Below are 25190 nucleotides of genomic sequence, written 5' to 3'. Positions count from 1 at the left end.
GCTACACTGGCTTCGTCTTTCCTGATCGAAAGGGGGTGTATTGTTGATATTTGTAGATAATAGACTCTGCATTTTAATGGTCAAATGGCGATTTCGGTATAAAAATGTAGACAAGGACCTTTAAGACTCTCATTCTTAAGACCTGAATTTCTCAGATTTGTGGAGGTTTTAAAAGAGGGGTTCCACTGTACATGTTTTAAATCCAGGTCCAACTGACCTATTGTCCTCCAAGTCTGAGAACAACACTGAACAGTGCCACCCCATAGCATTCAGACCTGGGAACCCCTGTTTCCCACTTGGAGTATTCTCAAACAAACTTGGTGTATTTTCAAAAAAATGACCATACTCCACACAGCATTTGAATATCCATGATTCAAATATGCTTCACACGCATCCATCGCACCGTTAATTAAGTTGACCAATACATTTAAAACAAAATGTAATGCTTCTTTCAATGTTTACTGACAATAACTGTAATCATGTGTCAAAACACTGGATCAGCTTCAGGATGCACTTGTAAAGAAAAGGAGTCTAGGAATTTTTCTCATCGTATTTTTTTCCACTGATCCTATTGATCGTATTCTAGACAAACACGCGTACAAAATACGGCGAAATTGTATGGGTTCCCAGGTCTGAGCATTCTTCCCACTGCAACTGACCTGTTTTGCATGCATCAGACGAGATGGCCTCATGCCATCAGAACTGGAAGAGGAGGAAGGAAGGCTGGGAAGACTTCCGCTGGCGGAAGGGATGGGCGGAGGAACGCTGGATGTCTTGGAAGATGACGATGGAACCCTCGCTGAGTTGGAAGCTGGTGCTTTGCTGGCTGGCGGAAGGTCGGCTTGCATGAACTTGAAGCTGAGAACGTTGTACCAGCGTTGCGAAATGCTGCGGGGGTTAAAGTCTGCCAGGCTCACCTGAGCACAGCCCTGAAAGAGAACAAGCGTTTGCAAGTCTTGACATCTCTTCGATAAACTGTTGTTGTTTTTTAATGTCAAATTGGGAAATCTTTCTGCTGGAGATTTGGTTACATTTATTCTTGTTCAAAGGTATGCACACACAAACTTTTCTCTCATTCACACAGTAACACACAGAGACAAAGACAGAAACATACACCCCCATCTCTCTCTTGTCTTTCTCCTTTCTGACACTTAGTTAAACACACCCACTCCTCTCTCTCGTTCACACAGACACAGAAATGGACACAGATGCCCCCTCCTCTCTCTGTCTTACTCCTTTCTGACATTTGAACACACCCCCACTCCTCTCTCTCGTTCACACACAGACACAGATGCCCCCTCCTCTCTCTGTCTTACTCCTTTCTGACATTTGAACACACCCCCACTCCTCTCTCTCGTTCACACACAGAGACAGATGCCCCCTCCTCTCTCTGTCTTACTCCTTTGTGACATTTGAACACACCCCCACTCCTCTCTCTCGTTCACACGCACACAGAGACAGATGCCCCCTCCTCTCTCTGTCTTACTCCTTTGTGACATTTGAACACACCCCCACTCCGCTCTCTCGTTCACACACACACACAGATACAGATGCCCCCTCCTCTCTCTGTCTTACTCCTTTGAGACATTTGAACACACCCCCACTCCTCTCTCTCGTTCACACACAGACACAGATGCCCCCTCCTCTCTCTGTCTTACTCCTTTCTGACATTTGAACAACCCCCCACTCCGCTCTCTCGTTCACACACACACAGATACAGATGCCCCCTCCTCTCTCTGTCTTACTCCTTTGTGACATTTGAACACACCCCCACTCCTCTCTCTCATTCACACGCACACACAGACAGATGCCCCCTCCTCTCTCTGTCTCACTCCTTCCCACACGTGAACATACCAATACAACCACAGACACTTTCAACTTACCAGACACTCATCTCCCAACACTTCATGCAGACTCCAGACGTTTAACTGCAAGGTGTTGGTGTAGAGGCGATGCTCCAGCAATGTGACAGCAAACACTTCAGAGAATTTCGGCGCCTTCAACTCGCTCAGAGGCTTTGTGGCCCATGACACATTCACACTTGGCACTACTGCTACCTTGATACATCTGGGGAAAGAGAAGACAGAATATTTGTTATGTTTGGAATAAAAGCAGCGGAATGAAATTCAGATGTGGATGGAGCAGTGGATACTGAGTGAGAGCACACAGAGACAAGGAACAGGTGTAGGGACAGCAACAACACAACAACAACAAAAAAAGCCATCAAAGGTTTTCTTCAATCCTGGATTAAGTATTTGGCAGGACTCACTCTGATTCTGGCACAAACATTTTTACAAAAGCCTTTCTTTGGTTAAAGAGAGTTCAGTATCTTATCAAAGCATCCCAATCTCATGCAACTTCACACATCTACACTTGAGAAATCTGTTACCGTGTAACACGCCACAGACTGAAAACACCTTATAAATCTTTAATTGACGTTGGTTGTTTTTTTGTGTGTAAAAAAATAAAATAAATGAGCACCTGCTTCTAGTAAAGGCTTCTCCTCTTGACAGACTAATCTTACATTCTACGCATTGCAGCTCAAATTGCCAAAGGGCATATATAACCCAAATCACAACATGTTCAATTTAAAAAAATTAATAAAATAGATAAGTAAATATTAATAAGAAACAGTGATCCCTCAATCAAGGTCGACTTACACTTTGCTGCCCTCTGGAAAGGGGAGAGCAGCCAAGTTTCGAGCCTGCTCGATGCCCACTTGCAGCTGCTTATCTACCCCTTCGTACCTGCACAATCGGACATCAAATTAAAATCGTGCTAAGAAGAAGCAGGCACAGAAAATACTTGCAGAAGGTTGAAACAAGTTTGATATTTTTAGTGGCCTCCCGGTACTTGTCATGATAGCTGTACAGCTAACAAAAGAAACTAATCCAAAAGTTATTGAGAGTGAGACTCTTGCTTCTTGTTCAAAACAGTTAACAGGCTATTTCCATATCACCAAATTAATGTTGGCTCCGAACAGAGAGAGGGGGTAATTGTCTCCTAACAATATTTCACACAATATTACACCAACCTGGCCTAATGTCTTTTCCATTCCATTTCTGCACATACTACTCTCCAATAACGTTGGTATGATTGTTGAAAGTGTTCACTGGGTATGTGTGTATAAAGTGTGTATTGCACAATATTGTGTGAACAGTCCATGTGGTGATTTTTGTCTGTATGATTAATTGTTTTATGTAGGTTGTACATTTAATTGTTCTATTCTGTATATGTTCTTTTGTAAAGGGCCTAGAGCCATAGGTTAGGCACTTAAAAATTTCCAGTTATCATTATAACTGACAAAGGAAAAACAAACAAACCACTCCTCATTAGAAAGAAAGGTCAACACATTAGAAGATAAAAACATACATCAGGCCTGGGAATGAGTAAAAGTGGTTTGGGAGTACTGACGGGAAAATGTTGCGTTTTAAGCATTTTTAAGGGCACATGGAGGCTCTTTTCTTACACAATTAGAAAAGGACTTCGTCGTATTTACGACGAAAGGCGTATCATTCCCAGGCCTGATACATATTCTATAATGACGACACATCTCACATAACCTTGTCACTCACAGGCACACAGCATATATAACGTATTTTCAAAATTTATACTAGATCATTGCTTTGCAATACTCACTTCAATTTGACTTGAATCTGAGCACTTTCTAGGTTTGTTTCTAATACTTGATCAATGACGCCAGTTCTGCACAAAAAGAATGCAATGTCATAAGTAACACAAACAATTTTAACAAACTCATTTTCTTAGGATTGGAATACAGATCAGATCAAGTCAAACAAATGCAAAGCACAGGATTTTGTTATGGTGTATGCATCCAAACTTCACACTCCTTCCACACGCATATTATATCATAATAAATATGTACAGATAAAGTGTTCAATTTCACTGGGCCTATTTACATGTGTACACCAACCAGACAGTTCAAAACGGACTGGTTGTTCTTTTAGCACCAATTTGACAGGAGTAATCACAGGTTACATGGTTAAACTAGATTAGTACTAGATAAATGAATTCCCTAAAATCATATCTAAAAATATAGTCATCAATATAATAAATCCGAGTACATGCTAACACAGTTATTCAAAGGACACAACCCTTACATCTATTAAGATATTTCATTTAAGGATACTCGATCCCTTTCAAAACATATATCACAAATCTAACAGATCTAAGAACGATCCACCATTGAGGCCGCAAGGACTGCCTCAGGAAAGAAACTGTTTCTGAAACGAGAAGTCCTGCTCTTCAGAGCGCGGAAGCGCTTGCCTGACGGGAGGAGCTCGAACAGATGGCCGGCTGGGTGAGATGAGTCTGCCACTATACCCCTAACTCTCTTTGCTAAACGTGAGCTGTACAGTGAGGCGACTGACGGAAGTTCGCAACCCACAATACGAGACGCTTGTCTGACAATGCGCTCCAGCTCTTCCTTGTTCCTAGCACTGGCACCGCTAAACCACACGGTGACTGAAAAACACAGAATGCTTTCTACAGTGGCCCTATAGAACTGCTTTTGGATGGCTTGGTTCAGTCTAAATTTCTTCAGCTGTCTAAGGAAGTGAAGCCTCTGCTGACACTTCTTGATGATGGGCTCTGTGTTTTTGTCCCATGTGAGGTCGCTCGAGATGATTGTGCCTAAAAATCTAAAGGAGTCGACCTGCTCAACACTTTCACCGTTGATCTCTAAAGGGGTGAGTGCGAGTTTGTTCTTTCTAAAAATCTACAATCATTTCTTTGGTTTTAGAGACATTGAGCTCTAAGTTGTCAGAGCACCAGCCAACCAACTGTTCCACCTCCTTCCTCTCTATACACACTTTCATCATCGTTGGAAATCAGCCCCTCAACTGTCGTGTCATCTGAAAACTTCAGAACCAGCACAGATGGATCTGATGATACACAGTCGTTCGTGAAAAGTGTGAATAAAAGTGGAGAAAGCACACACCCCTGGGGCGTCCCTGTGTTCAGCGTGGCTGAGCAAGAGTATGAACCGTTCACCTTGACTACCTGTGGACGGTCTAAGAGAAAGTCTAAAACCCAATGACAGATGGACGGATGTACGTTCAGGGCTGACAGCTTGTCAAACAGCATGTGGGGGATAATTGTATTAAAAGCACTACTAAAATCGAGAAATAAGATTCTAGCGTATGAACGTGACTTCTCCAGATGACGCAGGATCTGGAGAAAAAGAACCACATAGACTTGAGAAAAAGAACCACATAGACCTACTGTCATTTTTTAAAAATAAATAAAAATAGCTCTGATTGAAGTTGGTTGGACAAAACGTAAAACCATGGCAGTTTGAATCCTTCCACTGGTTTAAGGTTATAATCATGACTGTGCAGCCTGCAAATGGCTGTCAGTTTCATTCACACTTTACAGCTAGTTACAAACTAAAACTTGTTTCAAAGGAGTACAAAGAATTACTCACAATGAAGCGAATGGATGTTCACATAAGAATTGTCACTCACATTGTGATTGTCAAACAAAAACATTCTTTATAAATTATGTTGATTAGATATTTTATGCAAAGAGTTCTGTGAAGATGTAACAGAAAACAGCCACTGTATTTTTCGACCTACAAGGTGCATCTGTTTTACAACAATCAGCCCCTGTGCCTTTTCAACTGTTGACATCTTTTCTGTAAATGTATTAGTGTATACTGTATAGTCAATGTCTGTTTCAAATGTTCAGACGTTTACAGATCTATGGTTAGCAGGAATAAGCATCGATGTGGCAGTGTGAGAAAAACTACCAACAGGGAGAGCCTGACCCTCCTAAGTGTAATTCTACTTAACTAGGAATTCCCACAAGAGATAGTCAATGTACTAATATTATTGGCACATTGAATATTAAATATATCCACACACAAACATAGCACTTAAATCATGTTGATACATCATATCATGTGTACAGAGTGGGGCTGTGTATTTCACACATAATTTTACATATTCACAAGAAGTCAGTCACACACAATGACAAATCTGCTTTCTGAACCACACAAACTGAAATAGTCAATCGACTCAATGCCTTCAGGCTACACCAACTACCCGGCAACAACAAAGTTACTCACCTTTTGACGGTGGCCTCAAACACCCCAGAATCCCCAGCCACAGACTCGTCGCTAACAGCAGCTGACACACTTCGGGTATTTCCACCCGACAAGTTGTTGCCCACGCCTGAACTACTTTCACTGATGGGGCTCAGAGGCGGGTTAGACAATACGTCCACATTGTCCAACCCCGCTACCAACGCTCGCCGTTGATTGGGCGGTGCCATGACGACACCCGACCCCACATGGTCTCTGTCTCTTTCTGCACCCACACACGCTTGATGTAACAAAGAGGGAGCAGTCAGTGAGTCCGCTGGGTTAGCAGCAGAAGACAAGGCACCAGCGCCTTGATACAGTTCTTGGTGGGAAGCAGGAGAGGGTGGGGGAGGCTGGTGGTGGGGGCAGGTGAGGGGTACGGAGGAGAGGGTGGAGGGTGGTACAGGCGGCGGGACAGGTGTAAGAACTATGGGATAGTGGTTGCTGACCCCCTGCTCCGTTCTGGGATGGGGGGAGGTTGCACTACCCTCCTCAGCCTCCAGAATGATGTGAGGGGTCAAGTCTGTGTTGGGGCGCGACCACTTAGTGGCCATGCTCCCAGCCCCGGGGAGTAATCCCCCAACTCTCTGCACGCAGTTTACGTGCTGCTCATAGCTGGGCGGAGCCCCAAGTCCGTACGGAGAAGCAGGCGGAGAGGACAAGGACGAGTGTGAACCCGACTTGGCAGTGGCTCCCTCTGAGCTAGCCGAGCCAGACCCAGCCATCACGCTCTGCAGGTAGCTGTTGGTGGCGGCCGCTGTGATGTCGGCATGGGGGATGGGGGTGGTGGTGGGGGAGACGGCCTCGCTGATGGGGGACATGCTGTGGCCTTGCAGCAGCTTCTCCACCCGCTGGTGCAGTTCCTGCAGGTTGACCTCCGACCCCATGACCCCCATCCCTGACCCCGTGATGCCCGTGGCCTGCCCGTACACGTCCTGCGTGCTGAGGGAGTTGAGCGAGCCGCGGCTGCTGGCGGACAGTGACCCTAGTGACCCCAGTGATGACCCCGATGACATCGAAAGTGTGCTCAGCGACAGACTGCAAAAGAAAACAAGCTGTTCATGGCCAGGCTGTTGAACTGCAGTAAGTCTTTGGTTTTATAACCTCCAAAAATCTGATCCTCAAATAACATTTGAAAGGGAAACTTTATATGGAGGTGTTATGTGGACTTTATGAATCTGAAAATGCAAAGTAATAGAAAACATGTCTTAAAATGAAAGGTTTTGAATTGGCATTCAATGTAATCTCAAATCTCCAAATACTATCTGGAATTATAAAAAATCTAAGGAAGAAGTGACCAAATGGTTATATTTTGGTAAAAAGACAAGAACACACAAATCAGCCGCATGGAAATTGAAGAAAAGGCACCCGTTAGAGTATACAACTGTAACATACCTTCGCAACTGTGACTCCAAATAGGATGTAAGCTTTGTTGTCTCGTTCAGCTCGTGCATGATGTTAGCCTTCTCGTTGTGTAGTGTCAGCCTGGAAATAATTTTGTGCAAAAGAGAAATCAAAACATTGCCATGTGTAATCCACGAATAAAAGACATTCACTACATACTAGGATTAAACACATTCATTTCATATTTTCAATGTCTCACTTAGCATACTGTCTGGCTACCCTTCCTTTAATCCCTTCAACCCCTACATGCTATTCTCAAACACACATACAGAGAGAACTCAGAACTCAGAACTTTATTACATAAGGATAAAGGTTTTAGGCTTAGCCTAATCTTCCAACCTGTCCTTGGAACATATACAGAGAATAATTGTAGAGAGAGAGAGAGAGAGAGAGAGAGAGAGAGAGAGAGAGAGAGAGAGAGAGAGAGAGAGAGAGAGAGAGAGAGAGAGAGAGGGGAAAGAGAGCAGAAAGAGAGAGAGAGACTCAGAGAGACAGAGAGAGAGGAGAAAGAGAGCAGAAAGAGAGAGAGAGAGAGAGAGAGAGAGAGAGAGAGAGAGAGAGAGGAGAAAGAGAAAGAGAGAGAGGGAGAGAGAGAAAGAGAGGGAGAGAGAGAAAGAGAGAGGGAGAGGAGAAAGAGAGCAGAAAGAGAGAGAGAGAGAGAGAGAGGAGAGAGAGAGAGAGGGGAGAGAGAGAGGAGAGAGAGAGGAGAGAGAGGAGAGAGAAAGAGAGGAGAGAGAGAGAGAGAGAGAGAGAGAGAGAGAGCGAGCGAGAGAGAGAGACACATACACTTTCTAACACACACACTCCCACACAGTATAAAGGCATACACACATTGTGCACAATCACACACATCTTCAAAGGACAAAGTCCCACAGGAATACTGAGCAAGCAAATTCTTTCTGCACTACAACACTGACCTTTCCTGAATCTGTTTATTAGAAATCTGCAGTGCGTGTTTCAAGTCATACTCCAGTTGTGCAATGCGCTGACGGATGGAAGTCATTTCTTCTCCGTTACGACCCTTGGGGTCGATGCTGCGTAGTTCCCGTAGCAACTGTTCTTTCTCTTGGAGAAGAAGCAACCTGAACACCCAAAATGAGAAGTATGATTCTGTAATCAACACATTCCTGAATACACAAATCAAGAAATATGAATGCTGTAAATAAACAATTTCCTGAATACCCAAATCGAGAAGTTTAAATGGTGTAAATCAACACTTTCCTGAATACCCAAATCGAGAAGTTTGAATGCTGTAAGTCAACACTTTCCCAAATACCCAAATCGAGAAGTGAGAATGCTGTAAATTCACAATAATGATTGCTGCCTCTGCCTGAGAAAGCACTGAAGTCTGTAAATAAGTATACGGGATAATCATCAATGTTAGCAGTTAACAACAGGGTACTTGTTATTATGCACTTTTTGTGTGGAATAAATCAACCAACTTGCTCTACATAAATAATCATAAAATGAATAATCAGGTAATAACATTTGTAATAAATAAATCAATCAAAAATCTTTTATCACAAAGTCATCAACGTATCTTATAAATCCTCTGAACACAGCAAATGCAGCTGCTTTAACTGTGCTAAGGCTAAAGACGGTGGAACCCCCTTCAAAGACGTCCTCGCGTAATATAAGCGTTCGCTTGAGTTCGTGTCCCTATTGTTTATCGTTGTATTATTGTATCATGTTTGATTTAATAAAACATTGTTTAAACCAAAGACGTCCTCGTCAGACTTTCTTACTTTTAAAATCCAGGTTTTGCAGTTTTTCTCCTTTTTTTTGGTCAATAATTTATCTCAATTTCAAAAGTCCCTCCTTTTTCAGACCTTATTTTAGGGGCGGGGATGTAGCTCAGTCGGTAGCGCGCTGGATTTGTATCCAGTTGGCCGCTGTCAGCGTGAGTTCGTCCCTACGTTCGGCGAGAGATTTATTTCTCAGAGTCAACTTTGTGTGCAGACTCTCCTCGGTGTCCGAACACCCCCGTGTGTACACGCAAGCACAAGACCAAGTGCGCACGAAAAAGATCCTGTAATCCATGTCAGAGTTCGGTGGGTTATAGAAACACGAAAATACCCAGCATGCTTCCTCCGAAAACGGCGTATGGCTGCCTAAATGGCGGGGTAAAAAACGGTCATACACGTAAAATTCCACTCGTGCAAAAAACACACGAGTGTACGTGGGAGTTTCAGCCCACGAACGCAGAAGAAGAAGAAGAAGAAGAAGAAGAAGAAGAAGAAGAAGAAGACCTTATTTTCTGAAAAGTGTTGTGGTCTTTAAAGAAGGATTCCACTGTATTGTGTTTCCATGCCAACCCACCTGTCTTTGTCGCACTGAGTCTGGCCAGGTACCATCTGATCCTCGATATTGGCCAGGCGAACTTTGAGACTGCTGAGCTTTCTCCGTGCCTCATCGTACTGCAGTCTCATCCGCGTCTTCTCTGCGAACAGCCGGCTCTGGTTCAGGCCAAACTGAACACACACGAGTCACACATGAACAGGTATTACACACTGAACAGGTATTAGTTTATTACACATTGAACAGGTATGAAACATTGAACAGGTATGAAACAATGATCAGGTATGAAACAATGAACAGATATAAAACAATGAACGCATCATACTGAAGTTTCTTTTGAATCTTCTCAGCAAACAGCCAGCTGAGGTTCAGGCCCAAACGGAACGCACAGGAGTAAAGCATGATCAGATGACACAATGAACACACAACCTGCCAAAAGCTAAAAATCCCTCACTAACAATGCTTTTCATCAAAGTTGCGTATGTCCAAGAACCAAAGTGATTTGACACATCTGACCTAAGTCACACACAAAAAAGTATCAGCATGTTCACTTTAAAGATGCTGCTCTGAAGATAAATAACTTCTAAAATAAAGAAGCTCTCTCCCATTTTCACATAACAAATGCCCCTTTGGCTGCTTTTTAGCTATCTTACTTTTTACCATCCAGAAGAAGGCAGCGACAAGCTGTCAAAATATTAATTAATATAACCAAACCTGATTACTGTTGTGTTCTCTTCTTGTTTAATTTAAATTGTCACTCACATTTGAGATTCTTTTTTGGTCAAGGCCTAAATCTGTAGAGAATTTTACTGATGGCAGTCACAATGCAAAACGTGAAAGAGTAACTTACATCTCCTCTTAGGTCAGTCTGGGAGGCTATCTCGTGTCGGTCGTGCGCCAGCGACAATGTGGACACGTCAGGGGAGGAGCCGCCGGTCTTTGACAGGAGGAAGTCCTCTTTTAAACGGGCCAGCGACTGAAATGACACACACACAAAAACAAGATTTAGTATGGTTGCATAAAAAGGCTTATCTTCCCTTCGTGTGATTATTTTTGGCTGGTTGTGGAAGAAACTGCATTTTTCTGTAGAAAAAAAGAAGGAAAGTCCACAGACACAGTGTTTGATGGAGATGGCCCTGTTCAGTGGTGTGTTGTCTATTTGTGCAGTTTAGATACATATTAAACTACATGTACAGTGACCACCTGTCCAGAAAGACCACCTGCCCATTCAGACCACCCCAAAGGATCCCCAAGGGTTTTTACGACTATATAACATCACATGAGAAAAAAACACACACAGAAAGATGAAAGAATGAACTTGTCACTGACAGTCTGACAAAAATCAAAATGAGAAAAATTGCATGGTGCTTTGAATAGGAACACTACATTGACTTTATTCAATCAGTGTTCTTGATGCACTCAACCCCCTCTTCAACAAATAAGGCCACACACACACACAAACAAACATGGGTACACATACAGACATATTATAATCACAAACAAAACCAAACACACAAATCAGAGGTAAGAATAATACAGAGACTGCACTCTAAAACTTTAATGGCTGATAAAACCCAAATAAATCACCATTTCTTCATTGAACAATAGGACATGTATTAGTCACACACACACACACACACACACACACACACACACACACACACACACACACACACATATACACACACTCACGACACACACACGACACACACACACACACACACACACACACACACATGCGCACACGCGCGCATGCACACACACACACCATCCTAGCTGTTGGACATGCTGTTTTTATGACATCACTACAGGGCTAAAAATAGCTCTTGGCAGCACAGACACTTGGGGGAAAGAATCAAAACCACTTGTTACAAGAGATGCTTTTTCTTCTTTTTCCGTCTTTGTTTTACATCTCTTGCTGCCGCCTGCACATGGATGTACTGTATGAGAACAAAGTTACAGTCTCTCTCCACGCAGAAGCCAGATCTCTCTCTCTCTCCCTTTAGCTTTCTCTTCATCAGCATAGTTCTATTCTACGAGCAGCAAGGGAAGGGGGACAGAGGGAAGGAGGAGGGTGTAGGGGTTACTGCAGCCATGTACTACCGGCCTCTCTAGAGCAGTTACCTCTTGTGTAAACATTTGCAACATAGCTCTCAGCTGAGGTAGAGCCTAGCTCCTTGCACCAAGCTGGTTTTTTTTAAGCCCTGAGCCAGAGGGAACCAGGGGTTGTAATAAACTGCTTCATGTGAGCTGATGTACAATGTTTCTGAATGCAGGATGCACTTCAGTGCACAGAGGCACTAGAGTGAAATGAAAGCAGGACTGAATTGATCATTTATACAGTTGGACAAAATGCAATTATTCCAAGAAACCTGACATTTCTTAAATACACTTTTGTGTTAGGACGTGAAAGAAATCATTGCTTTAAATTTAATGCTGTCAAACATATAGTATATGTACTCTTATTCTAAAATGCTTACAATGTATCTCACCAATTACCATGCCCATCCACCTCCCCCTTTGAAAAACACTCTGATTTTCTTGTTCTTTTAGGTCTTACAGGGGGATTCTATTGTATCTCAATCAGAAATAAGATGCAGGAGACACAGTGACTTTAAAGTACACCCAATCTCTCCAGGGCCTGGTAGGCTTTGCCCCTAGTGTGAAACATTCCAGAAAGACAAGCTGGGCATGGCAACCTTCCAGCTCTGCCACGCTAACCTGGGGTGGCCTTCCTCTCTACCTGCCCACAACCACCCCATTGTCAAGCTTCAAGGGGGTACGTGAGGGGTGGGGGCGAGGATGAGGTGATGATGACAGCCTGGGGGTGGGAGTAGGTGTGACTGCCACGGAAGCTGCATTTTGAGATAAAATTGAGTCATGCTGAGTGTGTGTGTGTGTGTGTGTGTGTGTGTGTGTGTGACTGCATGCACGTGCACATGTGTGTGTTTGCGTGTGTGGCTGCATGCATGTCTATCTGCCTTTGTGTCTATGTAGCAAGAACAGACCAGTTTCTGTGTAGTACTTAGCAACAACTCTTATCATACAAACAAAAGCATCATTTGCACACATGTGGGCCCAAAATAAAGCTAAAGCAGGAAACGACTTTGAGTAAACAATGCAATAGGCTGCATTGCAACAACTGAATGTTTCCGGTTTCGAATTCCTATCACTTCCTTTCAACGGGTCCTATGACCTTCCTCTGTATGATGCTGGCGGAAACAGCCAGCCGCAACAATCAGTGCAACTTGTGCTTGACATCTAAAGCTACAACGAAGCCTAATTGGCAAGTATGAGGAGGTGACTAATTGGCGACTAATGAAGATGTTATCTAATTGTGACCTCACACCCGGAGAGTCACTGGCGTCATTTATTGCGAATTGTAATTATTTATTTGTATGTTATCTCTAACCTCCCCCCTCCCCCTGCTTTCAAGCCATTGGACAGCGCTTCAAGCTGTGGAGAAGCGCTATATAAATGTTCTATTATTATTATTGAACTTAATACACTGAATGCAGGAAGAGTACTTGTTTCAGTCCGGAAAGTTGCTCAGACAAGAGAAGTTACCAGGAAAGAAGAAAACAATAAAAATAGTGCTGGAGGAAGGAAAGTAAATATCTTTACTAAGGAGAGAGTATTTGAAAAGAGACCAAGCCACACAAAAAAAGTCACTGTAAGGACCAGCATCAAACAGAGACAGTGGCAGAAGTAACAAGTCGCGTAAGGCAAAATTACTACATTTAGTCAAGCTGTCGAACTCACGGGATGAAACTGAACGCACTGTATTTTTTCACCAAGACAGTACAGCTTCGTCAATCCCCGCGTGAAGGAAATCGCTCACCTCCCACGTGCAAAACGTAGTGATATTGACACGCCAGATTAGCGCGGTAGCGTATTGTGCTAAGCAGGAAAGCGCGCTTTTCTGTATTCTTGTTAACTTTCTGAGCTTGTTTTGAATCCAACCTATCATATCTATATGTTTTTGGAATCAGGAAATGATAAAGAATAAGATGAAATCATTTTTGGATCGATTTCTTAAATTTTAATCGTAAGATTAATTAATCTATTTTCGTTAATTGTGATCACATTTTAAGAGTAAACATGACATATGTATATATTTTTAGATTTAGAATGTGATGAAGAATACGATGCAATCAATTTTAAATCTGTTTGCAAAAAATCGATTTTAATGACAACTTTAATGAGCAAACTCATTAATTAATTTTTAAGCCTTCAAGCTGAAATGCAATACCAAAGTCCGGGCTTCGTCGAAGATTACTTGACCAAAATTTCAACCAATTTGGTTGAAAAATGAGAGCGTGACAGTGCCGCCTCAACTTTCACGAAAAGCCGGATATGACGTCATCAAAGACATTTATCAAAAAAATGAAAAAAACGTCTGGAGATACCATACTCAGGATCTCTCATGTCAAGTTTCATGAAGATCGGTCCAGTAGTTTTCTCTGAATCGCTCTACACACACACACACACACACACATACACCACACCCTCGTCTCGATTCCCCCCTCTACGTTAAAACATTTAGTCAAAACTTGACTAAATGTAAAAAGGTGCATACAGACCAGACAAAGTCATACAAAAAAACAACAACTGACAAATAAATAATAACCGCAAAAAGGGCATGGGTACAGAATGTTCAGGTTGAAAAGGTTGTACAGATCAGAGAACGCCAAACAGAAACAACCATCTTGCTGAACTTAAAACTTCTGGAAGGACCCAGCTCATGATTTGGAATAAAAAATAAGAAGAAACAAAAACAAGAAGAGCAAACGCTCGATCGAGTCACTTTCGCAGTTCTGAATATTATATGAGGCATCAGATGGACAGGAAGAAATTGCTATTCACAACACAATGAGTCACGTTCACATAAAATTTGAGCCCGGTCACTTTTATAGTTTCCGAGAAAAGCCCAACGTTAAGTTGTGTGTTGCCGAACAGAAAAGGCTAGTTATCTCCCTTGTTTTTCTGATAACGTTCGTAAAAGGCTACAGATGTAAATACTTTGATGTAAAGAATAATCCTACAAAGTTTCAATCACATCCGATGAACTTTGTCAAAGATATAAAATGTCTAATTTTTCCTTTGACGCTGACCTGTGACCTTGAAAAAGGTCAAAGGTCAACGAAACCATCGTTAAAGTGTAGAGGTCATTGGAGGTCACGACAAAACAAAATATGAGCCCGATCGCTTTGATAGTTTCCGAGAAAAGATATAAAATGTCTAATTTTTCCTTTGACGCTGACCTTGAAAAAGGTCAAAGGTCAACGAAACCATCGTTAAAGTGTAGAGGTCATTGGAGGTCACGACTAAACAAAATATGAGCCCGATCGCTTTGATAGTTTCCGAGAAAAGTCCAACAGACTAACACTGACCGATTACATAGAGTCACTTTTTCTCAAGTGACTCAATAAGAAGAAACAAAAACAACAAAGAATGAAGAGAAAAGAAAAGATGGGGCAGAAATCTGTCGGGGTAGAATCCCGGGTATGTTTGGGTGTGCTGTATGCAAGAGAAGGGGGGAGGGGGTGGGGTCCGAGGGAAAAGGTGGGGCTGAGGGTAAAGAGGGATTATACTTCAGGTGGGAGAGAAGGGGGTAGGGGGTGGGGTCTATTAAGAGGAAAGGTGATGCTGGGGGCATCAGCCAACTGCAAAGGCACCATGACCTGCAGTGGTGCTGGGTGTGGGGAGACAGTACAGAGGGTTGGGTCGTTGTCTTCGGGCCAATATTTTGTTCCTGTCTCTCTTACCTGCCTCTCCACAAACAGGTAGGAGAGGAAAGGTAAGGTAAGGTTAGGTTAGCAGACAGGGATGCTATTCTCAGTGATTATGCCGCTTGCTGCATTTGTTGTGGAATAACTAGACTCTGACTCATCCTCCAGTCAGCCTGCCCCAACCCCCCCCCCCCCCCCTCGCAACTCCCTAGATTCTCCCCCCACCGCTTTCTACAAGACCTTTGTGCCATTACCTTTTTGACACCTACGCCAATGCCAGATCTTGCTTCACACCATTTGTTTTGTTTTTTGTTGATTTTTTCCCTTATACCGTTGGTGTTATTGCTAGTAAAATCTTCTCTTTACACACAACTACCGCAGCACCTCAGTATTATATGATAACACTGACTGCTGCTTCATGAACACTACATTAGTATTTGACACTGACTAAATCATTAAAACAGAGAACGTCATGACTTTAACTACACCCTTCCAACAGACAACTGACTTCTTCCCCAAACAAAAATGACATGTTTTGCAGAATTTCATTTCCAGTGACCTAACTTCCAGGGAAAAAAGAGCCAAGAAAATTAAATCCTTTCTGAAATTGAAAATCATTGAAGATATCCTCCACATGAGAACATCATGGGGCGGGGATGTAGCTCAGTTGGTAGCGCGCTGGATTTGTATTCAGTTGGCCGCTGTCAGCGTGAGTTCGATCCCAGGTTCGGCGGAAATTTATTTCAGAGTCAACTTTGTGTGCAGACTCTCTTCGGTGTCCGAACCCTCCCCCCGTGTACACTACATTGGGTGTGCACGTTAAAGATCCCACGATTGACAAAAGGGTCTTTCCTGGCAAAATTGCTTAGGCACAGTTAATAATTGTCTACCTATACCCGTGTGACTTGGAATAATAGGCCGTGAAAGGTAAATATGCGCCGAAATGGCTGCAATCTACTGGCCGTATAAAATTTCATCTCACATGGCATCACTGCAGAGCGCCTAGAACTGTACCCACGGAATATGCGCGATATAAGCGTCATTGATTGATTGATTGATTGATTGATCATCCTGTAGACCTTCTGAGTCAAAGTGAGTGCCTAGGTAAGAGATTATATAGGTGCAGGGAGTATGGTTATCACAGTTGCATTGTACTGTTAGTTATTTCTTTGCACAATGGAACTCCCTTTGTAAGACCTCTAAAATTTTGAGAAATTCAGGTTTTAAAAAAGAGGGTAAGTCTTAATATGGGGGTAAATTTACAGCTGTAGGTTATGAACAGAAAATGTGAAAAAGTAAGGCCTTAAAAGAGGGGAAGCCATAAATTGGCAGGGGGGGCTTAAAAGGCGAGTTCCACTGTACTAAAGTCACTGACAGCCCAGTATCTGTATCCTGGCAGGGAATCTGCATGCATTATTTTGTGCTCAAAATTCTCCAACGCTCTTTACACAAACAAGGAATCTTCACATTCATCACCCTGCCTGATCCAGGCCCTGAAACCGCCCACAACAAACAGGTTTTCTCTTCATGGGGTGCTGCTAGTGTGAAATGCATCAGATCTGGTAACCCTATATTCTCCTGGGAATTTGGACATTTGCCAAGAGACAAAAATCATGCCAGGAATTCATCAAAACAAACCCCATTCCAGAATGAAAGGCAGATTCCAAAACTCACACCAGTGAGAAAAAAAACACCCAACTACAACCGGGTACTGCACCAACCCCCCCTGCACTGATTGTTGATGAAAACGCTTTCTTCTTGACAACGCTTGAGTGCAACTGCTAGACATCAGAGAAATGATGTCCCAACCGCTACAAGCAGGTGGGAATAATGAAAGATAACTGGCCCCATGAGAAACTTGAGCTGGGGAAATAATCCCAGATGATAACTGGCATACACAGTGGCAGATAATTTATGATTCTGGCACTCTCAACGTAAACTGCTCATCTGTGCATGAGTGGTTGTGCATGTGTGAATGTGTGAGGCCTTAGCAGCCCCCACACAACTCTCTTCAAGCTTGAACACTGTTATAGTTTTTCTTACTTAGCAGGTGTTAAAAAGTATATGAGAGCAATTAAAAGAGGGGAGAGGAGAGGTGTAACACTAACAGGGTGAAACAGATTGTTTGATTTTGGCGTGGATTAAAGTGAGCTGCCTAGCTCTGCGAGTGTGTGTAAACCTTTTCCGTGAAGAGCCTGTGACGGTTTGGTTTCTCTGATTACATTACCACTACCAGAGTTGATTGAGACTGCGGTGCGAAGATGATTGGAAATGTTGCTGATATTCTCACAGACAATTTTCTTGATGCTGTTGACATTTTTGCTATCTTGCTGTCAGTTATTGTTCATTGTCCTTGGGGCATATTACACAAAAGTTACTCCATACAATCCAAAATGGTTGAATAACATTATTTCCCAACTGATATTAAAATATTAAGCATAACCAGAGGAACATCTTCGAGATTGCTAAAGTCAAAATAATTCAAGGACAGTTACTACGTTAACCCTGAAAAACTGACTAACAGATCACACTCTCTGACATCAATGTAAAACTATTATTAATTTGAGCTCCCTGTCACTGGCAGAGGGACAATTGAGGTTGCTTCTCAGTGTTTCCTCACAATCACAGTTTGAAATGACAGGTTTTACAGATATATATATTAATATATATATATGTTCATTGTTTTGTCAAATCTTTTACGCATACGTATGCATGCTGTTCTAGAAAATGTCAAGCGAAATGCAGATCTACCAAACTAAAACACCAGTGTTAAAACCACTTTATCAGTTTATGTTGACCTTTTTTTTTAATTTAAAGCAAAACAGCAATAGGCATTTTAATGTTAATGAACAGCACAGAAATGTTAAATGGAGGATTGGGGGAGGGAGGGAGAGAGAGAGAGAGAGAGAGAGAGAGAGAGAGAGAGAGAGAGAGAGAGAGAGAGAGAGAGAGAGAGAGAGAGAGAGAGAGAGAGAGAGAAAGGGGGGGGGGGAGAAAGATGTAAGACACTGATCAGACGAACACACAGTGACACTGTTTCTTAAATTATCTCCACATCTGTTAATAGACAGCCCTTAATAGTAGTCAATAACACAAGAAAAAAAACCAAAAAACCCTCAAATACACTATACAGCAAATAAATAATCAAACATACAAGACAAACTGAATGAGGATACTACAAACATTTTCAGTGATCACCTAGGGTTGTTTGCAAAGTTGGACACACACCTAGTGGTACCTGCGACAAAAGGGCACCCCAGGGACAAGATGGAAGTATGTCTACATTGCAGGTGGCCTGTCGTGACAAGTTTAGTTTTGTCTAGATGACAGGAAAAAGAACAACAGAAGGTGTCCATTATTAGGGGATGTCATGTCATAAGAAAAGCCTTGCATCATCTGAACAAGTGTACAGTAGAATCCCTTTTTTAGGTTTTAAAAAAGAGGGAGCCTTAAAATTGAGGTAAATTTATAAAGGTTATGAACAGAAAGTCTGAAAAAGCAAGGGCTTAAAAAGGGGGTTCCACTGTATAGTCATACTCTCACACAAAACGACAGACAAAGACAAAAGGTGTCAGGCGCAGTAGCAGGCAGAAAAGCAGGCTTCAGTTCTTACCTGTACAAGTTCATTTCTTTCCTTCTGGCCTGACGTCAGGACCTGCTGCAGCTGTCTGATTTCACCGATGATGGCCTGAGCCTGACCCACACTGTAGCCCCCTGTGGCCGACAGCTTCTGACCAACACTGAAACACAAGGTCACAGTTAATACTAATAGTAATAGTTCACACCCTCACATAGCAACGTTGTCTTTATTAGGTTTCACAGTCACACACACAGAAAAACACCGATACATCTTTGGAATTCTCAGAATATTTGTGCACTGATCTCCCCTTTCATAAGAAAAAAAAGAAAAGAAAAAAGTGTACCCTGTCAGTGTGTGTGTGTGTGTGTGTGTGTGTGTGTGTGTGTGTGTGTGTGTGTGTGTGTGTGTGTGTGTGTGTGTGTGTGTGTGTGTATGTGTATGTGTGTATGTGTGTTTGTGTGTGTGTGTGTACCCTCAGACTTTCTGCCTACAAAAATCTGTTAAAATGTTTGGAAGTAACACCCTTGCAAGTGCAATGAAAGCGGCAAGAAACAGACGACCAACCTGCATAGTGTCTCGACGCCTTGCTGCTTGTAGTGCATCTCAGTCTTGATCTGCTCCAACTCTCGTTTGAGGCGTCCCACCCTGTTCTTGGCCAGGTTAATGTCTGCCTTGAGAAGGTCAGGGTCATACTTGGTGCTGCCGATGCTCGAGTTGGAGTTCACTAAAAAAAAACCCAGCACAAAAGACTTGATTAGAGTGATTTGTAGGCAATGAAATTGTTTTTTCTTTCCATTTTATTCAACAAGAAATGTTTATTCGCAGAGCTGCCTTGTTCACACATCTGACTTCTTAAAGCCTGATGATATGTTTCGCTTGAGGTTAGACCCAACAACAAACCTGGGAGACAGGTATTTTGACTTTCGAGTTAAATGATTCTAAATTTCAGTGAGCATGTTCCAAGATTCAAAAGCTCAAGGTTTTTTAGTTTCTTTATTTGTTGGCTCAGTCTGAAATATAATGCACTGTTATTTATTCACTGCACTTCAGCTCATAAGCCTTCAGGACAGGAAATGTGAGGCATGTATATAAACAGAACCAGATACACTAGCGTATACAAAATGCAAAGGACATAAAACAATCGCACTTCTACTCTCTATATCTACAGGTTACTATACAACCTTAATACAGTGGAAGTACCCTTTAAGACCCCCTGATTTAGGACTTCCCCTTGGTTTTTTTCTGATTTTTACATTTAGTCAAGTTTTGACTAAATGTTTTAACATAGAGGGGGAATCGAGACGAGGGTCATGGTGTGTGTGTGTGTGCGCGTGCGTGCGTGCGTGCGTGCGTGTGTGTGTGTTTGTGTGTGTGTGTGTGTGTGTGTGTGTGTGTGTGTGTGTGTGTGTGTGTGAGTGTGTGTGTAGAGCGATTCAGACCAAACTACTGAACCGATCTTTATGAAATTTGACATGAGAGTTCCTGGGAATGATATCCCCGGATGCTTTTTTCTTGTTTTCGATAAATACTTTTGATGACGTCATATCCGGCTTTTTGTAAAAGTTGAGGCCTCATTTTTCAATCAAATTGATTGACATTTTTGTAAAGCAATCTTTGACGAAGGCCGGACTTCGGTATTGCATTTCAGCTTGGTGGCTTAAAAATTAAATAATGACTTTGGTCATTAAAAATCTGAAAATTGTAATAATTTTTTTTTTTTATATAAAACGATCCAAATTTACTTTCATCTTATTCTACATCATTTCCTGATTCCAAAAACATATAAATATGTTATATTTGGATTAAAAACAAGCTCTGAATATTAAAAATATAAAAATTATGATCAAAATTAAATTTCCGAAATCGATTTAAAAACAATTTCATCTTATTCCTTGTCGGTTCCTGATTCCAAAAACATATAGATATATGTTTGGATTAAAAACACGCTCAGAAAGTTAAAACGAAGAGAGGTACAGAAAAGCGTGCTATGCAGCACAGCGAAACCACTACCGCGCTGAACAGGCTCGTCAGTTTCACTCCGTTATGCACAAGCGGCGGACTACGGTCATTGTGAAAAAATGCAGTGCGTTCAGTTTCAACTTTCATTCTGTGAGTTCCACAGTTTGACTAAATGTAGTAATTTCGCCTTACACGACTTGTTTGTTCATAACATCTATAAAAAAATGTCAATCACGTTCGACTCCCTCCATCTCAAGACCTGACTTTCACAGGTTTTGTTTATGACTTAAAATGGACGTTCTATTTTGATATTGAAACAGAGCGGTGTTCTCCACAGGAAGAGAACTGTGGGGCCCGGTAGCTCAGTTGGTAGAGCACTGGACTTGTGATCCTAAGGTCGCAGGTTCGAATCCGGGCCGGGCACGGGTCAACTTTATGTGCAGACTCAGAGACGGTATCAATGTTCCATTCCACCCCTGTGTCACCACTGTGGCAAGTAAAAGACCTTGGTCATTCTGCCATAAGTGCAGGTGGCTGATTACACCTAAACACGCATACACCTGGGTAGGACGACTCTGTTGCTGCTAGCTTTCCACTCGGAGGAAGCAACCCAAATTTCCCAGCGATGGGACAATAAAGTAATGAAAATTAAAAGAAATAAAAGAACTTACAGCTGGTGTGTGAGGATTTCCAGCAGTTAGAGGTAAGCGTGTCCTTGAGATGTTGAAACTCATCCTGGGCAAGGTTCAGCCGCTGCTCTTTGATGCTATAAATCTCCTGCTTGGCCTGTCACAACAATGCAACATACAGTGTGAGTTTCAAATAATAATATGAAATTACTGTCGTGCACATTTGTGAATCGCCCGTTTTTGCTATTGATAACTACCATGTACAATAGGACAAACACACACACACCACAACAAGGGTACCCCCACAACACACACGCTGAAACCCAATTAATTCAGTTATATTTTTGTGTTTTGCATGAAGCAAGTGATTGTAAATGATGGACAGTTTGTGGGATGTTGTTCCAGTTGAGAGGGGCAGAAACAGAGAAGGCACAAACGCTATAAGCTTTTGTGCAGACATTAGGGATGAGGAAGATGTGGCTGTCTGAAGATGAACAGAGGGTTCGAGTTGGAATCTTATATTTTGAGGAGTTGTCAATGCTGTGCCAGTCTACAAGTACATGTTGACCTTGTATGTAGCCTTGCAACTGACAAATGAATACATGTGCCGACATACTATTTAGGAAAGGCCATGTACAGTAAAACCTGCATCCAGCGGACCCTTAATTCGGCGGACACCTTTGCATAACGGACACTTCAAGTGAGGACGGATGTATTTTACACTCAAAAACACCTTAAAAGAGCGGACACCTCAAAGGCGCGGACGCGGACACTCTTTTTTGGTCCCGATTTGGTTCGTTACCTGTCAACAACGGTCCGCCATCTTGGTTCTGCAAATACAATCTCGCTGGCGATGTGAACGCGCGAGAAGCTTATTTTGTAAGCCAACGACAGCACTTGAAAGATTGATTTTTTGTATGGTGCACGCTCATTGGTCGATGCCGTGAATTGAACTCAACTCACAAACAAAAACAAGTTAGGGTTTCTACTTTCTGTACTGTGATGCATCTTCGTCTCATCCTTCGTCGATCGCGGTCTCATCATGTCAAAACGGAAATTTCTGACTTTAGAAGAAAGAGTCGATGTGATAAAGAAATTGAACGGCGAACTCTTCGAGTGGTTTTCGAGAGCTCGATCAAAGAATATTCCCGTGAATGGCTTCAGATAAGAAACCGATTGCACCTCTTTCTCTCTCTCTCGCTCAGTCGTTCTCTCTCCAGACTCTCTCTCTCTCTCTCTCTCTCTCTCTCTCTCTCTCTCTCTCTCTCTCTCTCTCGCTCGTTCTCGCTATCGCTCGTTCTCCGTTCTCTCTCTCTCTCTCTCTCTCTCTCTCTCTCTCTCTCTCTCTCGCTCTCTCGCTCAGTCTCTCTCTCTCTCTCTCTCTCTCTCTCTCTCTCTCTCTCTCTCTCTCTCTCTCTCTCTCTCTCGCTCGTTCTCCGTTCACCCTGAAATGCTGACAGCTGTCATGAACTTGAGTAGCATTCTGAAGATGTGCGTCTGAACCAAGCCAGACTGATTCTGGTTTTGTACATGTACATGTTGCATGTTGAACTTGTTTTCTTTGTCACTTTCTGTATGACTACATGTAATGCACAGTTTAGAATAAAACTATTTGGCTGGGTTTTTTCTTCCCAAAAAATGTCTGCGCATTCATATTCAAAAGAAAGGACACCTTTGTACAAAGGACAGTGGCAAGGTTCCCCAAGGGTGTCCTTTGCTCGCAGGTTTTACTGTATCACTATCATTTGTATGTATACACTGCAGTGGTACAGTATAGTGACATTATTACTGTTCAGTCCAATCTAACGCTTCCGGTGCAAATAAATCCCTTGCCAAATGTGGGGGTCGAACCCACGCCTATAGCGACAACTGGTTTCAAAGCCAGCGCTGATAGTGATACCGACTGAGCTATCTCCCCCCTTTGAGATACATGTACAACTACCAATGCCATGCGTGAAATCACAGTCACACTCACACACACCAACGAACAAGTATACAAACACAGTCACACACAAGTACATGTACTCTCTCTGTCTCTCACATTACCTGAAGGTCATCTTGTGCAGTTCCTAGGTATTCTTTCAGCATTATTTCTTGTTCCTGACGCCATTGTAGCCGAGGGTCTTCCAACTGGTTGACCTCTGTACACACAAAAATCAAACATTATTAACATCCTAACACCCAAGTATAGCAGTTTTCTCTTACTTTAGCTTGTATTAATGCATAAGCCCAGAAACTGCTACATTTACCTCGATCAAGTTAACTAAAAGTGATATACACTATCAAAATAAACTGCAACAGATCATCTATGTACATCTTGAAGCAAAAATTTAAGAAACATTTGAACCGCTGAATACTTTCAAACAGTAAAAGAAAACTTTTTCTGGTCATTTTCTGACCATACAGGATGGCTAAAAGCACCAGTACTTAAAACTGTTATGGTGTGGTAAGCAAAAAACACAGTAGCATTTTACAAAAATCAATATTTCGATTGCTTGACGCTTTTACTTACTGGCAAAAATAATTCAACAACATTCAGAGAAAACAGAAAACTTACGATTTATGTGGTCGATAAAGTATACACCAAGCGTGGGGTCTACTACTTCTTCCCATCCTAGAGGCAATTCATCAGCAACGCAATCAGCAAAAGTCTCCGGTTTTGTATATCTGTAACATAAAATTAATACCAACAATTACACTAGCTCTATTGCACCAAAACGTGCGATTGTGAAATGTTACAGAAGACGCGAAAAATATCATATAGACAGGACAAAACTTGAGCACAACCGCTAGAAAATCTTGAATTTTATTCAAAAGTATGAGCTTAATAATTTTGTTCAAAGACCAATATCATCTCCACCCAAAATAAAGAAGGTACTACCAGAACAACCTTTTGCTTTTTTATTGGGTTGTTTATTCTAAAAAAAATTGTTTTTAGTGTGTGTTTGAGTGTGTGTGTGTGTAGGGTGTGGGGGATTCAGCCCTCAGTGTCTGTTTCTTATTGAGCAGTGTTGTTCCTAGACACAGAAGACAATAGGTCAGTTGGACCTGTATTCAAATTTATATATAATATCGGTCAAAATGTCCTGGCCGCAAGCGAGTTGTTGAGTCAAAAAACATCCTGTGTGTCTCAACTTCGGACATTTGACCGGCCTGGAGTCATAACAAAGCCTCAGGTTAAAAAAAGAAATATGCGTAAATGACCGAAGACTGAGAACAACACTGATTGAGCTGTGAAATTATTTAGGAGAAATAAAAACAATTTGCTTGCCAATGCGCTGTGCAGAGTTCAGCCTGGAAGAAAAAGACTATATATGGGTCATTTGACCCTCTCAATAAAATGTTGATGGAAATTAGTTGAAATCTAAGGTTCTAAATGCCAAGTAGGCTGGAGAAGTCCAGGGGCATGCCCGCCACCTCCATCAGCGTTTTTCCCCAAAAATAAGCTATATCAAAAGGTGAAATTGCAGCCAAATGACCTTAGG

The 25190-nt window shown here is 42.2% G+C and overlaps 1 protein-coding gene across 3 annotated transcripts in view; it reads right to left on the bottom strand.

Annotated features, from left to right (window-relative positions):
• The window catches only part of LOC138968684 (protein WWC2-like), a 60091-nt gene that overhangs the window by 33241 nt on the left and 1660 nt on the right, over nt 1–25190 (bottom strand). For all 3 annotated transcript variants that reach the window (XM_070341283.1, XM_070341286.1, XM_070341284.1), the window contains exons 2-15: nt 24263–24372; nt 23752–23846; nt 21748–21862; nt 19682–19841; nt 19151–19277; nt 10656–10781; nt 9827–9978; nt 8425–8589; nt 7499–7588; nt 6089–7141; nt 3640–3705; nt 2661–2747; nt 1884–2067; nt 660–929 (exon numbers count right to left, since the gene is read on the bottom strand). In XM_070341283.1, the coding sequence (XP_070197384.1) occupies nt 660–929; nt 1884–2067; nt 2661–2747; nt 3640–3705; nt 6089–7141; nt 7499–7588; nt 8425–8589; nt 9827–9978; nt 10656–10781; nt 19151–19277; nt 19682–19841; nt 21748–21862; nt 23752–23846; nt 24263–24372 (2800 nt within the window). The remainder of the gene's footprint in view (nt 1–659; nt 930–1883; nt 2068–2660; nt 2748–3639; nt 3706–6088; nt 7142–7498; nt 7589–8424; nt 8590–9826; nt 9979–10655; nt 10782–19150; nt 19278–19681; nt 19842–21747; nt 21863–23751; nt 23847–24262; nt 24373–25190) is intronic.

This window comes from Littorina saxatilis, linkage group LG6 (genome assembly GCF_037325665.1).
Source record: "Littorina saxatilis isolate snail1 linkage group LG6, US_GU_Lsax_2.0, whole genome shotgun sequence".
In the NCBI taxonomy this organism is placed as follows: Eukaryota; Metazoa; Mollusca; class Gastropoda; order Littorinimorpha; family Littorinidae; genus Littorina; species Littorina saxatilis.
This window is presented reverse-complemented; position numbering and strand designations above follow the sequence as displayed.